Genomic DNA, 22,263 nt, shown 5'->3' on the forward strand with positions numbered 1-22,263 from the left:
TGTTATATTTATTACAAGGGTCAGAATGAAAAAAAATACATATCGAGGAATAATTGGTAAATAACAGTTAATTAATAAACACGTAATGATTAATAAGTAAGAAATAAATAAGACAAGTCACTTAAAGATAACTGTTATACTTATTACTCGTGCCAAAATGAAAAAAAATAAATAAATAAATAAATATCGAGGTTAAGCGTAAGGGATAACAGACAAATTAATTAATAAACACGCAAGAAATAATAAATAAACAACTAAGCCAAGAAGAAGACTATTTATCATAAGTATTGCAAGAGGCCAAATATATTTATTTATTTAATTCGAGACTAAAAAACTGACTGCTAAAATCTAGCCACTAGGAAGCCAATAGCGGGCCATAAGTGAAGGTGTTCCTCAAGGCAGGGAGGGGATACACAGGGCCAAGGGAGGAGGGGGCTTAACTATTGGAGTGTAAAAGTGCCAGTGGTCTATTAATGATGGTTTCATTTTAGCGCATGTGTAATTTTCGCGTTTTTTGGTGAATTGAGCGTATTTTCTTGTTTTTTTTCTTCCTTTTTGCTTCTATTGCTTTGATTAAATTAATATGTTTTCGTGTGTGTTTGGTTTAAGAATTTGTGGCTCATTACGTCAAAACTCCATACATAACCTTTGTGGGAATGTTCAGTTTTGGCGAGGGTTTTTATTACGCGTTACGTGTTTTGTGGTGAACAAATCGTTTTTCTGCAGTTTTCTTGTTGGCATTGCTTAGATTGAATTAATATAACTTGTTATATATATTTGGTTAAGTGCTGTTGCTTCTTTATATCAAATGTCATATTTGTTAGATAATTATCGTGCATCTGCCACACACAGGCTGTGTTACGGCGGAACTGGTTAAATATCGTGCTAGTAAGACTTAAGTGCATCAAAAATGTACAAAGAAAGGCAGAAGTACAAAGGAACACTTTATTTCTCTTCAGAAGCACAATAAAAGCTGGAAAAAAGGATAATAAAGCACAAAATAAAGACGACAATCCTTACTTGGTCAGAACACCAGTCCGAGATAAACACACCAAACATTGCTACTTCAGAGCCAATAGTGAAAATATTCCTACTAGTATTACTACTACTACTACTACTACTACTACTCCTACTACTACTACTCCTACTAATATCACAACTACGTACAATATGCCTCTTCCTACCACCACCACCACTACCACCACCACCAATAATAATAATAATAATAATAATAATAATAATAATAATACTATTACCACATTAAACTTCCTTCTAATATTACTACTAGAATATACCTCCTCCTCCTCCTCCTCCTCCTCCTACCACCACCACCACCACCACCACCACTATGGACCATAAATAATGAAAAGGAATGAACTAATTAAAAACACTACGTCCCATAACTCCCCAAATATCAAAAAACATCCCAAACACCAAATGCAGCCATAAATACACCAGAAAACACGCATTTCTATTACAAAAAGAAAAAAAAAAACATTAAAAGCATCAAAACACCCACAAATATACAGAAAATATATATCTCTACCACTTACAACACTAAAACGCATCCCAAACACCCCCACCAAAAAGAAAAAAAAAAAAAAAACAGAAATATACCAAAAAAAAACACATACACACACATTTCTACCTCGAAAAACACCAAAAACATCGCACACTCAAAACTATTCCCTCCCCCCTCAAAAAAAAAAAAAAAAAAAAAACAGAAAACACACATTTCTAAAAAAGACACCATGAACATCCCAGACACTCTAGACTCCCAGAAAAAGACACCACTTCCATACCCAAAAACAAACAGTACAAAAAAAAATATATATATAATAATAATAATACCCCAAAAAGCACACATTTCCACTTAACAGACCAGCCTCAACACACGTTTCCGCTACAAACACAAGCAAACATCCTCAAAACACCCCACAGTCCAAGCCTTCATCAACTCAAAGGAAGGGCTTGGGAGGATCCATGCCGGGGCGCAGCGGGGCGATGGTTGCCCTCACCACGCCCCTCACCACGCCCTCACACTTCACGGACTGTAGACGCCAGGAAGATGCAAAAGTTATCTGTAAATAGATTTTTCCTTATCCATGTTAACTGTTATTGCTATTCTTTCCAGAATGAAAAGTAGTAGTAGTAGTAGTAATAGTAGTAGTAATGGAAGTAGTAGTAATGGAAGGGGACTGATGTTATTTAAATGTGGTAGGTTATGACCCAGAGTTTTATCATTATTATTTATCACATTCTGTCCTTATCTTTGCAGTCTGGCACGCTCCCCAAGCACGCCAAGAGACAGGAACAGAGCATCGGGTTGATGGCTAGCTGGCTGACTGGCTAGCTGGGTGGTATACATCTTGGAACATATAATTAATGTTAATGAATCATTTCACCATAGTAATTCATTGAAAATAAGGATTCCCTTTTCAATTCTTTACTTTCAAGACCCCAAAACCTTTAAACAGTTTCAACAAGTAGGTGAAAATAAATACTCCCTGAAATCTTCGTTATATAAAAACACAAGGTTAATCTTACCAGTGGCAGCTCCTCATGGATCTGCTAAATTATGCATATATGGTGATGAATACTCACTGTACAACACGTGTGTGGTGGTTCTGTTCTGGGGACGCATGGTTACGTTACGGTGACGTGATTCTTGTTATGCCGTATCATATATATATATATATATATATATATATATATATATATATATATATATATATATATATATATATATATATATATATATATATATATATATATATATATATATATATATATATATATATATATATATATATATATATATATATATATATATATATATACTACTGGTTACAGGCTATTTGTGTTTGGCTTGTTTGGTGACACCCCTCCCCCTTAACCCTTCCCCTAGCCCACCCCCACCCCGCGGAATGGGTTGGGGTTGGGCGGCCGGCTGGCAGCTGCTCCCGGCACGTGTGGGTGCGGCAGCTTGTCGCTCCGCGTTGGGATACGGGCGTCTCGAGGAGCGCGGAGTGGTCTGCGTGGCTGTGGGAACACCAAAAACATATTTCAAACCCCATAACACCCAGAAACACAATTTTCCCTTGCAACAACAGCCACAAATATTGGAAAATGTACCAAAAGCCACCCTAATTCACACACAAAAAAAAATCCCAAAACGCACCAAAAACGCAGATTCCCTCTCAAAACTCATAAAAAAACACACAATTCCCTTCCAGAACACACAGAAAACGCAAGTTCCCTTCCATAACACACCAGAAACACATACTCCTTTCAAAATTCCCCAGAAAAACTTATCTCCTTCCAAAGCACACGCATTTCTATCCAAAATACCCCCCATAAAAAGACATTCTTTTCAAAAATACCTTTTCTTCCGTTTCTTCTTTCTTCTTCCTTCTCCATTTCTCCTTTCTTCTTCCTCCTGCTACTCTTGTCTGCATGCCTGAGTCCAAAAAACACCTGGGAACACCTGGAAAACATTGGAAATTACGTTAAATATTGACAGAGAGAAACTGGAAGAGACGGAGATCGGGCCTGGGTTCTCTGGTGACGTCACAGGTTCCAATAATTTACGTTGTTCGATTAATTTTGAAACTGAACCCACCCAAAAAAAAAATGGATCTAGGGTCGATTGCTTCATATATTCTGACTTGCCATATACTTTAACAAATACTGCGAATACCAAAATATTTCAACTCTTAGTAATAATAAATAAGAATCCAAAAAACAATGTGTGTTTTACGAACGGCGCCACAAAAAATATATACATAATTTCGAGAAAGAAAACACTGCCAGACTAGATGATGATACATATTCTGAATACAAAAAAAAAAAAAAATTGCTTTCCAGATAAATAAAGAACACGCAAATTCCTCATCGTATAAAGAAAACACATTTTCAAATCCAGCAACAGACTTACTATAAAATTGAAAATACGAATTGCTAGACTAGATTTTACTGGATATATTTGGTATATATTTCTTATATTTTTTTTCAAGTCTTAAATTAAATACCAAAAACAATCTTAAACGTGTTAATAAGAAAAAGTTCAAATAAATCAAATGACGAATTTGTTATTTTTTCGAGAAAGAAAACACACCTAGGCCAGATTTTTTTTTATAGATTATAGCTTGCTACATTTTTCTAATAATAAATTAAATATCAAAACAATGCCAACTTCATTAATGAAAAAAAAAATGATAATATGGAGTCGAAATGTTTTTTCCTCCTCTCCTCCCTATCTCCTCTTCCTCTTCTCTCACCCTCATACTCCTCCTCTTCCCTCCACCTCCTCCTCCTCCTCCTAGAAAATACCTGGAAACACCCGCAGAACCCTGGGAATTACGCTAAATGCTGACGGGGAGAGACGGGAAATTGTTATCTAAGCCACAGCGAATCGAGGCAGAGCTTGAGGCAGAGCTCGGCGGGGCGGGGAGAGGCTGGGTGGGGTGCCAAGTATACTGTGGAGTGGGATGGTGATAACACTGCACTCTCACTCGCTTCACTGCCTTGCCTGTGTGTGTGTGTGTGTGTGTGTGTGGCGCCAATCACAGACGGGTCACAGAGCTGTATAATTGTTGTTTAACCCTTTGACTGCACTTGGTACACCTTTCCATAATTACCAATCACTCTGAGACATCTTTACTTGATCTACACCCACATTCAGTCTTTGAACTGGGTAGAAATTTTAAAGTATATTCTTTTTTACCTATAACTTACTTGTAGATGCTTATAAAGATTTCGGACACTGCATATGGTGCCGATAATTGCCTCGTATCAAGATGAAATTATTAAAGCAATTGATGTATTGGTCAAGAGAACTACAATGAACTACCGAGCGAGTGTGTGTGTATGTGTGTGTATGTGTGACAGGCACGAATTTCAACTACTGCTGTACTCTCTCTCTCTCTCTCTCTCTCTCTCTCTCTCTCTCTCTCTCTCTCTCTCTCTCTCTCATCCCATCACGTAACAAACTTTTCTCTCTGTTCCTTCCTCTCACTTTATCGTAAAATTCCTCCTTTCCTCACATCTCGGCACCAGTACTCCTCCTCTTCCCCCTCCTCCCTCCATCCCAACCACCTCCTCCTCCTCCTCCTCCCTTCAGAAATTCGCTTGTGAGGCACCAGCAGACAGAATAAGTTTGCTTAAAGAAGAAAAAAAGAAGAGAAAAAGGAAAAACGTGAATTTTCCCTCAGGTCTGGCTGGTTCGTGTTTGCATTTTCTTTTCTTTTTTCTTTCCCCTTTCTTTTAGTTTTTATTTTATTCTTTTCGGTTAGTGTTGAAGGGTCTGTGAATTTGAGATTTAACTTTCATTCACCCACGTGCAGAGAGAGAGAGAGAGAGAGAGAGAGAGAGAGAGAGAGAGAGAGAGAGAGAGAGAGAGAGAGAGAGAGAGAGATAGGGTGGGGGGAGTGAGGGGGTGGTGAGACACAAGAGACCGAAGAGGAGAGGTAAAAAGAAAGAAAAAGAGGAAGAGAAGATTGCTAAGAATATTAAAAAAGTAAAAAAAAAAAAAGAAAGAGAAAGAAAACAGGAAAATAATACAAGATAAACTTTAAGAAAAGAGAAACAGAAAGAGGGCAAGAAAAATAAAAGGAGGAGGAAGAGAGGAATACGAAGAGACGATAACCGTGTAACGAACGAGATAGAAGGGAGAGATGAATAACGAGAGAAAGGAAGGAAGAAGAGAAACGAAAGGTGTCAGAGAGAGAGAGAGAGAGAGAGAGAGAGAGAGAGAGAGAGAGAGAGAGAGAGAGAGAAATAGGTAAGCAGACATGTTATCATAGTTCCCCATACATTTTGGCCGTGCTCTCTCTTTTATTGTTCGTTATTCTGTTCCCGCTTTCCTTCCTATTTTGTCTTCCTCGGTCCTTTTCTACTTCCCACGACAAGAGCCTCGAGAACTGCCGTGTGCACGTGTTTTATCATTGTCTATAGTTCCATTACGTGCCCGGCTAATCTAATAAGGTTACTCAGGTTGAAGACGTGGCCAATGTTGCAGTACAGGGGGAGAGTGAGAGAGAGAGAGAGAATCAACGTTGACCAAACATCAGGTGTCGCTTTGGTGATTACCTATGCCTAATCAATACTGTGTTGATTTGCTTGTTTATCTTCAGTGCCCCGTTTATCAGTTCCAGGTCACCACCTCTCCTACACAACCTATCTCGTCTTCAGACCAGTTCATGATGTCCCGTTGCTGAACATGACATTATTATTATTATTATTATTATTATTATTATTATTATTATTATCATTATCATTATTCTATGTCAGAGGGATACTGGCCCATGGTATAAATAATCATATTTAAAAAAAAGCTCAATGAAGTGCCACTTCCTAAAGAAAAGGCTCAAAAGGATTATTCAGAACTGGAGAAGTATCTTGAGACCTTCCTCTTGAACGAACTCAAGTCATAAGGAGGAGGAATTGCTCTCCTTAGGTGACGTGACATGAAATTCTGCAAAATCTTTATTTGAGCTGTTACAGTGCATATCACATCAACTCCAAACATATTAATACCAAAATTAGAGACAAGAATTCAATCTGTTCAACATTTGTGCATGCACCTTGTCAAACACATAGAAGTTCATTATGGGATCACATGAAGACCAGCCACCAGTTGTACCTTCAGAGTGGATAAGTTTAACTTGGTAGTTCAGCATAATATTGCCTATCTTACTGCAGCACAAAAATAGTTGGGTCCATATTCTAAAATGCCCAGGACTCTCATGAGGGATATTTTCAAAGGCCACAGAGATGATTACGTGTAGTGAGATTCTAATGAAAGCTTATGACATAAGACATTATCAGTCACAAAACAATCTTTAAAAGTAACAATGACTAGCACTGGGGCCTGTCAGAAGTAGTCACCACAAGGCGCTGTTGTGGCCGATCTTCCTGTGATTCATGTCAAGAAATAAAAATTACAACTGCCGTAATCAGTTTCACGGTGAGGAGTATATTAATTCAAGCTCTGGAAAACGCAACACACATATATGAGATACAGGTGATCAGTCTGATGAAGCAAAGCTGCAAGCAATACTTTTCTGGAAACACACACACACACACACACACACACACACACACACAAAAGCTTAGGACACTACACAAAAGCATCCATCATGTAGTTTCTGATGCCTGAGTGCAGATCATGTGCCTTAAGCCAACTAGATCATTGTTTTCACAGCAAAGTTCTAAGTTTACATGAGTGATCTTTAATTCTCTAAAGTTATCTCATTAAGCTGCATGATTACGTGTAGCTTCCTTGTAAAGCCTTCTAGTTCTTTTAAGGGGAGGTATACCCATATTTTCGATGAAAAGCCGACCACAACACGAAATTGAGTTAAGTACACTGAAAAATAAAGATATTCTGGGGACAATCTCCAGGAGTTTCATGGTGATGCGACGTTTCGTAGACCATTTAAAGGGCCAAATGTAAACATGCCACGCCCTCAGCTGGCCATTTAAATTGCGTGACAGCTCATGTTATTTTTGTGATTTGAGTTTCTTTTCGCGATTTTTTGTTATTTTTCAGGAGAGAGCTGGCAAGTGCCAGCTCAGGCTGCCTTCGGCCGGCGGCATACACATCCAATAGGCACTGGGTTGTCGTATGATAAGGTGGAGCGCAATCGCGGCGGCTTTTTCAATTCTGCTTATCTCGCACCACCACCCACCGCTATCTATCTGGCTCCCAACAAAGTCAACATGCCAGGAGCGAAGAAGAGCACAGCTATAAGAAAGCAGGCAGCAATTGCCACAGAAACAGCATCAAAGAGGAAAGTCAAATCGGCAACCCCAGCTGACTCACCTCCCTCCACCTGTCTCCTATCAGACCTCTCTCCTCACTTGCCACTGACGATCAAAAAATCGTAATATGTTATACACAATTTTTTTTTTTTATCCGATAGGGGCAGTTGTGCCTACCTTGCAGTTCGTAAAATGAATGGTGGTCGCGGTCCTTATGCTGATCAGACAGTTGAAAAGGAAGAATGCATAAATAATGATTCAAAAGAACATGGGTACTGCACTACATGGGTTGAGAGTGGACAAGGCAAGGGATGGAAACACAAGCTAACTAATACAGTTATACATAATGTTCTGTACTACTTTCATGTTAGCATGAACAGAAAGGTCGGTACAGGTGCAGAAGAGATGAGGAATGAGATACTGTCAGTGTTATATCATTGCACGTCAACAGATCAGAAAACACAACATGAAAAATGTGTAAAAGGCCGAGAATCCTGGTGTTTGTATAACAAGGGTTTGGCACGTGGAGAAACGCCTGTGTCACATGCAAAAAATGAAAGTGTCTTTCCACCTGACCGATGACCAGCTAAAACAAGTGATGGCAGTGCATGACAGATGACAAGTGATGAAATGATGCAAGTGTATGAAGGAACTGACAAAATTTAAATGAGCACATCCATTCATGGATTTGGAGACTGTCCAAAGCAACGCCCTGCAACCAAAAGAATGGTGGACTTGGTGACAGCGATAGCAGTCTCCATTTTCAATGTTCGCTATCTAGAGAGTATTTAGCCGACTCTGGGAATTGAGTCATTATCATCAATGCTGAAGTAGCTGACAACAATGACAAAGAAGGTTAAGGGTATGAACAGCCAATGAAAGAGAAAAGGGAATAAGATCAGGAGAGGTGGAGTATGCTGCTGGGGGATACTAATAGAAAACGGTCTATATCTCAGTTGCAAGTTTTTCACCTTTAAACTCCTACTCCTCCATTAGTATTCATGCTATTTACTTAATTCTTTTTGCATTTTTTTCTTTATTAGGTTTTCAATCCTCCAGGACCAGATTATTAATAAAAGTAATATTTATATTTTTTACACCCATTTGTTTTTAACGTGGCATGAAAAATGTTACTGCTTCATATTTTTTCTTGAACAAAAACAACACATTTAGCAAAAGTAGTCCCTGAGAATCAAATGCGAATAGTTGTTCTATTCACTGGTATTTTTAAAATTATCATATATTTATTTGCTTAGGAGTAGTGAGTCAAAGTTAGGTTAAAATTTATATGAATTCTAGCTAATATATATATATATTTTTTCTTTTTTCCTTTTGCAGTATCGTTTTGAAATTTCCAACACTTGTACATAATCAGTATAACAGTGTACACAATAAATTTTACGGAGATTGATGAATAACTTCTTTTTTCAACCTAAATTTGGGTATATGTCCCCTTAAATGTTCTTTTTTTTTTTCAGGACTTATAGCAATGCTTTTCTTTGGTCTAAATAGTACTGTCAAATTGCAAGTCACTACTATTTGAGTTCATTCTCAGGATATATTATGTACTAAGCCTTCTTTACCTAAATGCTGACACAGTCATCTACTTCTTAGGTCCCTTCTCAGAATTAACTGCCATGTTTCCTTAAGTCTAAATAAACATTTTAACTCACTAGTCCACAAGTCTCTTAAGATATAATACCATGATCTCCAAACTGGCAAATTTTAATTTACTAGTTTTTAGGCCTCTTCTTGGCATACATTACTGTGTTACCTTCAGCCTACGGAATGTGAGATCTCATTTCACCAGTTGTTAATCCCTTCTCAAGATATATTACCTTGTCCTCTTTGGTCCACATACTGACACAGTTAAATTCATGTAAGTTTCAAGGTACCTTGTCAAAATATATTATCATGTCTTCTTTAGTCTAAGTATTAGCACATTTTAATTGCTTCTCCCACTCAAACAGACAGTGATTCTGAAATTTTTGTGTCTGCAATGCCTTCAGTGACAAGAGAAACATGTAATGCCCATATCCATGCAAGATATCTCACACCAAAATAACCTACATGTAATCTTGTGAAGCCTCAGAGGAATTCCACAACCCCCAATTTGAGAACTACCACCCTTTCTCTCCATGCAGCAGGAACGAAAACTCTTAGGCTCCTCAGCTGCACATCTGCTGAGGTGTGTGTTACAGCAGCACTGCTCATCCACCTCAGCATTCTCACTTCATCAAGCCTACATCTCTTCAAATAATTAACAACTCAAACTTCAGTCATAAAACATCACAATTTTCACACATGAAGCACAGTATATGCCTACAGTTTAACTTTCACTTGGAGTGGAAGCACCATCCATCCATCCACCCACCCACCCATCCACTCCATTCCCTCATTATAAAACTAGATTCAAGCCACATGAAGACCAGTTGCCTCAGCTACTTTTGGGATAAGCAAGATTAGACTGTAGGTTAGGTCAGGTTATGTTTGTGTAGATTAAATTAGGTTACATTACATTAGAAACTGCAACAACCAAACCTAATCCATCCCCAAAAAATAGATGTGGTGGCTGATCTTCATGTGATTTTCAGATTCTGTCTTACCAATCATATTTTTCTCATAGCAAAAATACATCATCACAATGCAGGAAATTTCTTAACACTACACCACCAATGCCTCCCTTCGTTGCCTCCATTACTTAAACTTCCACCACATGCAATTCAATTCATTACATTACTCAGGCTACCAATCACAGTTCAGTGGACAGAACCAGACAATGTTACTCTGCCTTGGTCCTGCTGCCGGCTGTGATCTTCTTCTCATGCTCCCTCCGCACAATGTTTGAGAAGCTCCACAGGTAGAATGCCGAGATGAGGCGGAAAAGACCAGTCAGGAACATCTACAATGGGGGTAAAGAAAAATAATGTCCATATACACACCATTCACACTCTTAGCCCTGTCAGCTCCAATGGGAAGGGATTGTCTCATGGACCACTGTACTACACCTGAGGGGGCATATCAATAATGATGATAATAATAGGTAGTAACCTGAGATTTATTTTACAAAGGTGCATGCATTTTTCAATTCAAAGGCTCTCCTCCAACATTAAGGAACCCACATACTCAATACAAAATAGTATGTATCTACAAAATTCATAATCTATGCTAAGCTGTACTTGGATTTGCTGCTCACTTCTATCTCCATGACCACTGAGTTTGTGCTTGAAGACTCCACAGGCTCAAAACAAGGACTCACCTCACTTTTTAAACCTCTACTAACCCTTTCATTGCTACTGACATTCACATATCACTCTGAAATGTTTCCTTCAGTTCAATAGCCAAATCTAGACATTATATTGGCAAGACAATGGAAAATCTATTGTTATAATCATCAAGACAATGGAAAATCTATTGTTATAATCATTTGTCTTTCTTACAGTGCTCAAAGAGATTATACACAATGATTTTTAGTGTCATGAACTGTTGAATATCAGTTTGAAAAGTCAGAGCTGCACAAGACCTACTTTCTCTCACCCCCTATTCTGTCCTCCTCTCTAATGCAAGAGTTAACTGTTAGTGTTCTGCATCATTAATCCCTCTTACTGGTGAACTCTGGAACTCCCTATCTGCTTCTGAACTTCTTTCTTCCTATGACTTGAACTCTTTCAAGAAGAGAATTTCAAGAGTTATCCTACAATTTTGGATGGTCTTTTTTACTTTTCTTTTGTTACTGGCACCTCAGTGGGCATTTCAATTGTTCATTTTGCTGCCCTGGCCAGTGCCCCTCTTACACAGAAATAAATAAGAACTTAAAAATTAGAATACGTACCTGTGACAAAAGTGAGAGGGAGTCGGTGACGGGACCCATACCGGCACACAGAGTGGTCAGCATGAAGCCCTCAAATCCTACTGTGCTGATGAAGTTTCCTTGAAGAGCGTCATCCACCAGCTTCTTGGCAACCTGATCAGACTGTTGGGGGAACACAGATACCATGACACACTTGGTATTTCCATTACTCTTTCCTTAATTTGTAAAGGTGTTAAGCAGAGAAAACATGACACAGGAGGCAATGTGTGCATGTAAAGGTGCAGTGGCCAGTATTTTCTCTTAGGTGATGATAATTGAATAACTGAACTGACATGTTTTCTAGCAGAGTAGGTATGTCCTCATCAATATTTCCATTATCTTCATAAACATTAAGTCTATTTCTCACACATCAGGCTATGGCTCATGAAACACAGCAATAGTACCAAAGAGTGGAAAAAAAGGCAATATTTCCAGAGTATAGTAATTTAACTCTTTGCTTTGTCCGTCACCAAGGACTGACGGAGCTAGGAGCATGAACGAGGGTGTGGCACTTTGTCTGGGCCACCCTGTGTGATCATTTATATAATCTAATCAAGGCCCACAGACCATAACAACTGATATAAAGAATACAAAATCTCAGAAGACATTTATTCACAATATACTCCCCTGAAAAAAATTACTCCCTCCCCATGACTAAGAAGTACAGCATTCAATATAGTAGACAGGAATGTGTGAGAAACATGTTATTTCTGGAAAGCAGCGTGTCAACTGTGGCAACACTGCTGAAGTGTGGTAAGTGATGCCCGGGTCAAAATTGAGTTGTTGCATGCATCAGACTCCAACTCAATCTCTCTTATAAAGCAGCTGACATATTCTGAAACCCCAAAGGATAGGTTCATTAAGTCAGAATCTAACAAAAAGCTCACTTCTTTTTCACTCATAGACTGTACAATAAGATGTTCTATGCTGAAGAGAGGTAATTGCCCAAGAGAGGCACCATGGCCAATCAATGAATAGTTGAAGCACCACCTCCTAGCTAATGGGCTTTTGACAGTTCTGAGGCACACACTAAGTACCGTCACTTGCCTCACTTCAGCTCAGGGCTGGAGGTAAGTACAAGCATGGCAGGGTGGAGAGTGATTCTTTCAAACACTGTTTTCTTGATTTTCTATCTGTGTCACAAACCTCACTACAACAGGGGCTGCCACAATTATTGAGTGGTTTAGATATAAAGAAAAGTATAAGAGTGAGTACTTCCTGGAGCTGCAACTCACTGTGAAGAGTCCTGCAGCCTCTGAGATAAGCCGCGTCTCCACAGGCTTGGTCTTGTTCTCCTCCTCAAAGCCCGGTGTCTGAGTGTCAGGTGGGTAACACACTGTCACTGTTATCCCATGTGGCTTTAACTGAGGGATGGCTACAATTAGTCCATCTTACCTTCTGTATTTTATCACCTATACACTGATGCTGTCATATCCACAAGAAAAGAAAGCTCAATGTGAAAACATCTATAATTCAAATGGCAGCCAGCACCATGTCAGTTTTGATGGAGAGAGGTGGTACCACATGCTGAAATAAGTTTTATCACCATTTTGATTACAAAGAAATACTCATCAAGCCACACCAAGTAGCAGGGACCTACAGCACCCTTCCCTCACCTCCATGTGCAGGGCCTCAGCCAGCTTGACCACAGCACCCTTGGCAGCAGAATAAGCCGTGAATCCATACAGGCCTACCAGCCCCCCTTGGGATGAGGTGAACACCACAACACCTCCCTCACCCCGCTGCTTCATGCCCCTCACCACCTCCTGTGTTACTGTGAACGACCCCATTAAGTTCACATCAATCAGCTCCTGCAAGGGCAACAAAGACAACATCAATGGTGGTGAAAATACTTTCAAGTGTGCAGTGTATCTGAAAATCTCAAATTTTTATTCTTTGATTCATTCTCATACACTTTCTAGCAGTCACTCACCCTCCATTCTGGGAAGTTTTTTCCATTCTTATCTCCTTATTCAGTGTAGTATAATGAAATCCAAGAAAAAAATATGACAGCTGTGCTCACCTTAACAAGGCTCTGTGGGATGTCCTCAAACACCTGAGCCCTGGAAAAGCCCGCACAGTTGACCAACATGTACACTGGTCCCTGACTTGCCTCAGCCTCCTTGATGGCTGTGTCAATGTTTTCTCGCCTCCCTGCCAGGTCCACTGTGAAGCAAAGCAGTTCCACTTGATGGTAACTCTTCTCTTAACATATAAGCTGAACATATTGTGCACATTTCAAGTAATTGATGAAGATTACCAGACACCACTCAATGTTTTTGTTTTTAAGTGCTTTTAAAGATGTGGTAATTATGTCTGTTGCAGAGCTGTGCAATAAGAACCATGAGGACCATAACATCTGGTGTGTTGCCAAGTCAATAGCTTGTGTATCTGACATGACACGGGCATTGTGGTTTTTCATACTGGATGTGTTCTCTGCCGTATGCAAACATTCACAACATCTAGAGAGAGTTTGCTTGCCTCTACTGTGATTTCTTCACTCACCTGAGAAGATCTGCACCCTGCTGCTGCTGTCACCCTCCAGCTTGGTGCAGGCACTCTCCACTTCCTCCTTGGCCTTCTGCAGTCTCTCCACATTCCTGGCCACTAGCGTCACCTTGGCTCCGAGCAGCGCCACCTGACGCGCCACACTCAGCCCAATCCCACTTGACCCACCTGTCACCTGCAATCAACACAATAAAGTGACAGCGACCCTTAAACTTTTGACAAATATAGGTTCCCCTGTGAGTTAAATTTTAAAGTGGTGCAAATTTTAAGAATAAATTAGAAAGACCTGTATGAAATTTTACAGTAGTACAAATTTAAGAGCATGATTTACAAGGATACATACAAATAGCAACAAAGGAGTGAATGACAGAGTAATTTAAACCTTCAAGTTCCTGTGATTTTATGCTGGTTTGGTAAAATCTTCTAGGGTCACTCAAGAAACAAATGTCACACTGTCCTGGCATTATTTTACTCTTTCACCAGTCTCAATATAGCTTTCTTACCCTTCTCATTAGATAGAGCTTCTCATTCTGGGTAATTTCAATCCCATATATATACCCACCACAAATTATTTATAATACTGACAGCAGTTTTTTTTTTTTTTTAAGTTAGGTTACTTTGGTTAGGTTGGGTTAGTTTGGTTAGGTCAGATTACTTGGTTAAGTTAGTTTCGTTAGGTTAAGTTAGTTTTATTATTAAGTTGGGTTAGGTACATGACAGCCAGCTGGTGGCCAGTTCTCTCTGGAAACATTGTGAGTTACTGGTGTGTTACTTATTTGAGAGGATGAAACTATTTTTTCCTGGTAGATTTTTTTTTATCAATCTTTTTTTTTTTTGTACTGCAGATCATTAGTTTCTGAGGAGATGGTGTTCAGGATGGGGGGGGGTTAAAAACTAAAAATTACTGACTTGCAGGAAAAAAACAAGCAGGTTAATTCAAAACAGGCCAAAAAATACCAGGAAAAAAGCTTTGCCCAGAAGACTGGTGAAAGTGTAAAATTTCACCAGCGTCATCAGCCAACAGTCAAACCATTAAGTGCCACATCACCTCACTCACAATGCACAACCCTCAAACCTTCCATCATTTCAACATTAGGCAACATTTTCCTGAAATCAAATGATAACTAGCTACTTAAACAGTTCTGTAGCCTTGAAAAAAAAAGTAAATAGATAAATAAAAAAATCTATTCAGTATCCATACAAACCTTTTTTTGGATAATATTGAAATAACATAATATTTCCATCCAAGGGCACTTAGTACATTATTTCTACTGATCCCTATTTCTTTTGATCACGAGTAGTAAAAAATCATCACATTTTTGCCTATAGATCAATAGGCTAAGGTTACTTCCATATAATCCTTTTTTTTTTCCTCCTATTATAATTTATTAAGTATCTACGGATGACCATAGCAGTGACATGAGTTACTGCTACAATTTGCCAACACAACCTAACAATATTCAAGAATGTGGACTCACCAGGACGTGTTTGCCTTGCAGGTGATGCCTCTTGGGGTAAAAGTGGCACCACAGGGCACGGATCACCAAGTAGGGCACCAAGCCACACACCAAGGAGCTCAGAATCACGCCGAACATTGGGCTTCACGAATCTGCTCTTCTACCCTGCAATATAATGCTGTCACCCTTCTCTTGACTCCTCCTCCCTTGTAGCGGTCAGAGTAGTGACCGGCGTGGGTGGACAGGTGACGCCCTCCTGTTTTCAGACCGCCGCCCCGTTGGCACGTTGAGCAGCTGAAGGGAAACGTAAACAAAACAGCACATTATCCTCTGCTCCTCTCCCTTATTTCTCACGGATACTTACAGGTGTTCTGAAGAGGCTATTCAATTTGTGGCTGCAGTTCTATATCTATCAAGCTGATTGGTGTTAGTCTCATTTAGTATATATTATCTAGACTCTGTAATTAAATATATTTTCTTGGCGTTTCCAAAATTTGTTAGGTTTAATTTTTTTGGACTGTGTCTGATGTTATTACCCACTCGAGCAAGGCTTTTTTTTTTTTTTACCTCCCCGCGCCTACAACATTTCCACATCCATCCCCTCTCTCACTTCTCGTTCGTTTCTTCAATCATTCATTCACTCTATAGATTACTCAGTCATTCACACACACACACACACACACACACACACACACACACACATATGTATACTACACACTGGGTCTCACCAGCTGATTACGTCATTGCCATATGATGACGTCATAGGGACCGTTAGTTTACGTAGTTCGTTCCATTTTGAAAATGACCATTAGAAAAAAGGCAGCTTTACATATTCTGACTTGTCATAAACTCTAACTTATACCGTGAATACCAAAACATTTCATGCCTGAGTAATAATAGAGAAATATATAAAATAATAATCTAGAAGTATTGGAACCTTAACACTATTAAAACCATTTAAAAGCACACTCACTTTGACTTAACATGAATGAAAAAACACTCTAAAAATATGAGCTATTTTTTCAAACAATTTAAAGCTAGTTCCATCCTGAAATAAACAAAATAAAATAATACAAAATGTCAAAATATCAAATTTTAACAGGACCATAAATTACTTTAAAATCCACATACTTAACTTAACAGGAATGAAGAACGCTTTAAAAAATCACGAACAATTTTTAGAAACAATAAAAACTTAATTATAAGCTGAAGTAAAAAAAAATACTAAGGCATTATTAAAAAATGTACCCGAAACCGAACGCTATTTACATATAAAACAACAGCAAATTCAACATATTCTACTTGACAGAAGCATGAAAACACTTCACAAATAACTAAATATTTTTAAGAAACCATGAAAACCTACTTAGAAACATAAATAAAATAATCAAGAAAAATATAAAATACTGGAACTTCGACAAGCTGTGGGATGTAGATCCATCATGGCGGCGACCACAGTGGAGAAGACAGCCACCTTTCTCCCTCACTTAAGCTTTCAACACACCAAAACCAGGTAATGATGAATAGGTTTGAACAGCAAATATGAAAGCTTAGACATGCAGCCCCATTTTGTGATATGTTTGGCTTATAATAAATGAGATGATGCAGGTAATGGATGGTATGTGTATAGGCCCGCCCTCAGTTGGTTCGTTTGACTAGAATTTGAAAAGTTGAATTTTGGGTGGTCTTAAATTTTCTGCTGAGATTTTCATTTTTCTTTTCCTTTATTTCCTTATTGGGTTTCATTCATTGATATCTTGTCCAGAGGTTAGGAACGTAGAACAGTGGAATATTGAGTTACATACAGATTATTATTATTAATATTTTTCAGAAAATTTACTTTCTTTATTTTTCATTTGATTCGTTGATATTTTGTTCACTGTTGTTTACGTTATCATCATTATCATTCTACACGATGTTAATTTTCTAATAAAAGAAAGAAAGAGTAATATAGCACTGAAAGTGGGAGGCACCTTACCGTCCTCTGCGGTGCTATGGTCGTGGTACTGCGGGGTGAAGGCTGTGTAAGCAGACTGGCTGGTGACCTGCCTTCCGATCCTCTGTCTGGGGGCCGCGACAGGTCAACATGGCTGGCCTGTCCTGATTGTTTCCATTCGATATTATGTCGCCCGGGAGTCCACTGGCAGAATCCACACCTTCCACGGCTGCCACCAGGGAATGTATAAGTTGTGTAGAATCCTTGGCATCCACTAAGTAGGTGTCGTCACACAAAAACACACCAGCACTCGCCAGAGAGAAACAACTCTCAACAACTGGGAGTTGAAATTGCCGCGCCCCACCACCCCAACGACACACTGACCGACTGACTGGTTTCAAATCATCAAGTGGTTTATTCTGTTACTTTGAATACCTCAGGAATTTATGTTATTTATTTTCAGATTTTCTACATTTTATTAAGTGTTTTGGGATAGTTTAAGAATGTATTTATTTATTTTATCTTGAAGTCTTTATACTTCTATTTACTTTCACATCACAGTTTGTCGTAATGATCTACACTTGATATATATATTTTTTTGTGTTAAATACCCATACAAGAATTATGATCTAAATGCTTTAATTATTGTATTTCATACCAAACACTTTATTGCGCAAGCCGATGGTTAAATGTTCAGTGTTTACATCAGCAACCAATCAGCGGCGACCAGCGGGAGCGCCAGGCGTGTTCGGGCGCTCGCTAACTTCTCGCTGATTGGCTGCTAGGGAAACTTCAGTGAGTTGTGATTGGCGGTGCTGGGCAGGCGGGTGCCGGTCAGCCTGAAAGGGAAACACTCAGCACGTGCCGACCGTGGAGGCAGCTGTCACTACTGTGTTCCTGCTGTTGTCGCCACTAAAGGCTGTTGCAAGGTGTGTCTGGGGCCTGGGTGTAGAGAGACGTGTGGGGAGGCGGGGGTGTGCTGTCTGGCCTGGGTGTTGATGAAGTGCAGTATTAGGCTTTGCAGGATTTGAAAGTCAACTCGCCTGGTCTTTATAGAACTTCAGTATTTGTTGTGGATTTTATCTCCAATTGTTTTGACAGGTTTTGTCAGGTAGGAGCGAGCGTAAGGTACACAACTCAGACCTTTGTCCTGCCAGACTCTCATTGTTGTTTGTAATGGAACAGATTTACCCCGCTTAAGACCGTGGCACAATAGACGTGTTTACCAAGCAATTGGCTGAGAAAATGATGCAGTATTTTTATTCATTAGCTCCCTTGGGATACATTCCACAAATAAGCCACTAGATATACTATCTTCCACAACATTCCACCTGAGCCCTACAACTTCCTTGTATATGCCACAGTCTTCCACAGTGACACCCCTGCATGCCGGCACCTGTCCTTGCATCAGCTGTGTGCAAGACCTCCCCTCAACCCAATTAGTACACTGAAATCCCAGCCTGTTTAATTTGTAGTTTTTAGTTTATACTTTTTAATTCTTTTAAAATTTGAACTACACCTTATTTCTGTTAGTTTTACGTTTAATTTTAACGTTACTAGTCACATGTCCTTAGTTGTTATGGCACCATGCAAGAAACTTTAAATCACCACACCTCACTTCCTCCTGAGTGCTTACCGTGCCCTCCCCCACAGGTGCCACCATGTCGTCCACGTCCCTGACCGCCGTGATCCGCAACTTCTATGATGAGTACATGAAGAACACGCCCAAGAAGCTGAAGATCGTGGATGCTTACCTCTCCTATGTGCTGCTGACGGGCATCCTCCAGTTTGTGTACTGCTGTCTGGTGGGCACCTTCCCCTTCAACTCCTTCCTGTCTGGCTTCATCTGTACGGTGGGATGCTTCGTGTTAGGAGGTGAGTGAGGCTGGCAGTGTGTCTGTGTGTGTGTGTGTGTGTGTGTGTGTGTATTATTTGTATTTTATAGGGTCCAACCTAAAGCTCATTTGTCCTGTCTCCATGTCTACAGTTATCCAGTTTCTCTTTAAATTTGCTCACACTAACAACTGTAACTCCCTCCTCACTTAAACTATTCCAGAGATGAATGCTTCGATACAGGAAACTGTATTGCTTGGTGTCACTGAGGCATTTATTCTTCATAGTCTTTTTTGTATGTTCTCTCGTACCTCTTTTCCCCTCATTCATATGCATCTCCAAAGCTTGGCTGTCTACCTTTTCCATACAATTTATTAATTTGTACATTGTTATCAATTCTCCCCTTTCTCTTCTGTCTTCCAATCTGTGTGTGTGTGTTTTAAGATTGACATTGGCCAAGGGCAGCAAAAAAGAGTGGAAAAGAGGCCCATTCAGAGTGCCTTACCAAAAGAAAGGTTAAAAGGAGCATTGTTTTAAAGTAAAGTTGAATTGTTAGTTGTGATTTTTGCCTTTGTCTCTCCTCTCACTGTCTGGGTGTTCTGTTTTCTTCTCTTTCCTTCCTTTTTTTTTTTTTTTTCTCTCCTCTCATTAACCAAACTTTATGTATTGTCCTTGCTTCCTCAGTGTATTTGTGTTCAAACAGGTGTGCCCCATTAATGCCCTTCTTTATATGGTTGTTACAATATCACACTTCTCTTTCCTCCTTGCTTGAATGTGTGACTTGGGTACTGTGTGGAGGTGAAGGTGGTGGGAAAACTTGGCAGTGTTAAGGGTTATTTGTGCCAGTGTAAGTAAATAGGGAGGTGATATGGGTGAGGAATGGTGCAGGAGAGATTTTAACTCTTTCTCTGTGATATGTAACAATTTTTGACACTAAAGACAATGTATGAAATTTTTATAAGTGTCTACAAGGAAGAAAGGCAATGTATGAAATTTTTATAAGTGTCTACAAGGAAGAAAGGAATTACAAGGATAGGTTTTGTAATTATTAGCTAATATAATGTATTGGATCTGTCACATACTCCAAAAATTCCTCTCACATACCTCTGAGGATACACTTAACCTAAGTTGAGAAACCCTGTGTTGGTGTTGCTGATAGAGGAAGCCTCAGCATTCTACTCATGGTAGGCCTGCAAGTGAGTGGCCGTGGTGTGAGGCAACAGCTGGCGTGAAAGTTGCAGGTTTGTTTGTGGAACATTGAGGTGTGCAGCCCCAACCAACCAGTGAACACTGGTTATTGGTGATACAACCATAGCATAAGCCCTGTTTGTCTGGTGTTGCTGTGGTCACAATGGACCCAGTCTGTATCCCTGCTGACTCATTGTGAGGCATTTAACTGCTGCTTTGTAGGACCTAATTAGATCTATCTTATAAGGCATATATAGTTTGTAAGTGTTTATTGATTAAACACACCATACATAGATGGCAGTGTTGAGTTGGTATTGTGCACCAAGGCATTAATCAAACCAGACATTAGATTACATGCTAAGGGTGTAGAACACTGCATCTGTGACCTAACTCTGTCTTCAACCGTGCCATCTTCCTCATCCATCTCCGCAGTGAGTCTGAGGTTACAAGCAAACCCACAGAACAAGATGCACTTCATGGGCATCTCCCCCGAGCGAGGATTTGCGGACTTCATCTTCTCGCACATCATCCTCCACCTGGTGACCATGAACTTCATTGGCTGAGCTCCACGCGCCGCCACCCTTTATCATCCCTTCCACCACCACCACCACCACCACCACCACAGCCTCCTCCGCTGTTGTTGTTGGTGTTCCCGTATTGTTATTGGGTTTGACTTAAGTTTATCATTTCCTCTCTACCCTAAATTCTCCTTTCTCCCAGCCTCACTCCCTCCCTGTCCTTTTCCTTTGTCATGTGTGGCTGGGTAAGAAAACTGTTTATATATTTTTCTAGGGTGTGGTTTCTCCCTTGTCTGGGATGATGTGCTGTGCTCCACTCTGTGCAGTCTGAAGCACACGTGATTTGGTGGTGATTGTCACATTGGTTACACATCTTCTTTTGAGGTTCTTGCATTATATGAGCCATTTTCTACAATAGCACATTCTTTGATTTGAAATAAAGTGTATATTTATTACACTAGATCTATTTCAAGGACCAACAAGCTTTTTTTCACTACTTGATATATTGAACTTTTTTTTTTTTTTAGAGAGAATACATTTCCTTTCCAATATGAGCTCATTCATGGAGAGTGTGTTGCTGTTCATAATAAAACAGACATCATAACTTTTGTCTCACTTCCTCCAGGCTGTGGCTCAGAAGGCAGGTGTTGGGGAGTTTGGAACACTGAACAGAGGAGGTTGTGGAGGTGAAGAGGGAAGGTGGAGAAGGAAGGCAGGTGATAAGAACTGGAAACAAATGAACAAAAGAGGCTAAAATAATAAGAGATGGAAAAATGCAGTGGGCAGATCTTTAAACAGGTGGTCAGGTTATCCATCCAGGACAGGTATGTGAAGCATGAGGGTGTATTCCAGTGGATTAAGATAATTATCTATCTTTTTGGAGATTAGTTTTCAATGAGTATGAGATGATGTTATATCTCCTCTACTCATGCAATCCCAAGACAGGGTACTGGAAGGAAGTGTCCACATTCTCTGTGTTATAAAAGGCAACTGAAATGGACAGTGAAGGTAATAGGAACTCTCTCTTCTGTGTTTTGTTTCTGTGGCAAGGTAAGATATGCATTGTGAAGGATGGTGTGGTTCTCAAGCTGTGATGTAAATGTTAGGTAGTTGCATTGTTCTTGTGGTGCAGGCAGAGGGTGGAGGGATGGATAGGGTGTGCACCACTTGGCAGGCTCAGAGTGCACCATACCATACCAGCTTGCAGTG

At 39.7% G+C, this 22,263-nt stretch overlaps 2 protein-coding genes across 2 annotated transcripts; one reads left to right on the forward strand and one right to left on the reverse strand.

The window, feature by feature from the left end:
* Nucleotides 1-931: 931 nt before the first annotated feature.
* LOC135115345 (3-ketodihydrosphingosine reductase-like) lies at nt 932-17,877 on the reverse strand. Its single transcript, XM_064032004.1, has 10 exons — nt 17,558-17,877; nt 15,601-15,873; nt 14,120-14,297; nt 13,638-13,780; nt 13,231-13,425; nt 12,850-12,978; nt 11,597-11,737; nt 10,556-10,666; nt 3,384-3,487; nt 932-3,042 (listed from the first exon to the last, which is right to left on the reverse strand). Exons 2-9 carry the CDS (start codon nt 15,715-15,717, stop codon nt 3,443-3,445), a joined length of 1,059 nt encoding a protein of 352 aa, XP_063888074.1. The 5' UTR covers nt 15,718-15,873; nt 17,558-17,877; the 3' UTR covers nt 932-3,042; nt 3,384-3,442.
* A 383-nt stretch (nt 17,878-18,260) lies between these two features.
* Nucleotides 18,261-21,658, forward strand: LOC135115346 (dolichyl-diphosphooligosaccharide--protein glycosyltransferase subunit DAD1-like). The gene is made up of 3 exons (XM_064032006.1): nt 18,261-18,444; nt 19,169-19,390; nt 20,969-21,658. Exons 2-3 carry the CDS (start codon nt 19,177-19,179, stop codon nt 21,097-21,099), a joined length of 345 nt encoding a protein of 114 aa, XP_063888076.1. The 5' UTR covers nt 18,261-18,444; nt 19,169-19,176; the 3' UTR covers nt 21,100-21,658.
* Nucleotides 21,659-22,263: the final 605 nt, after the last annotated feature.

The sequence above is a fragment of the Scylla paramamosain genome, chromosome 29 (genome assembly GCF_035594125.1).
Source record: "Scylla paramamosain isolate STU-SP2022 chromosome 29, ASM3559412v1, whole genome shotgun sequence".
Taxonomy (NCBI): Eukaryota; Metazoa; Arthropoda; class Malacostraca; order Decapoda; family Portunidae; genus Scylla; species Scylla paramamosain.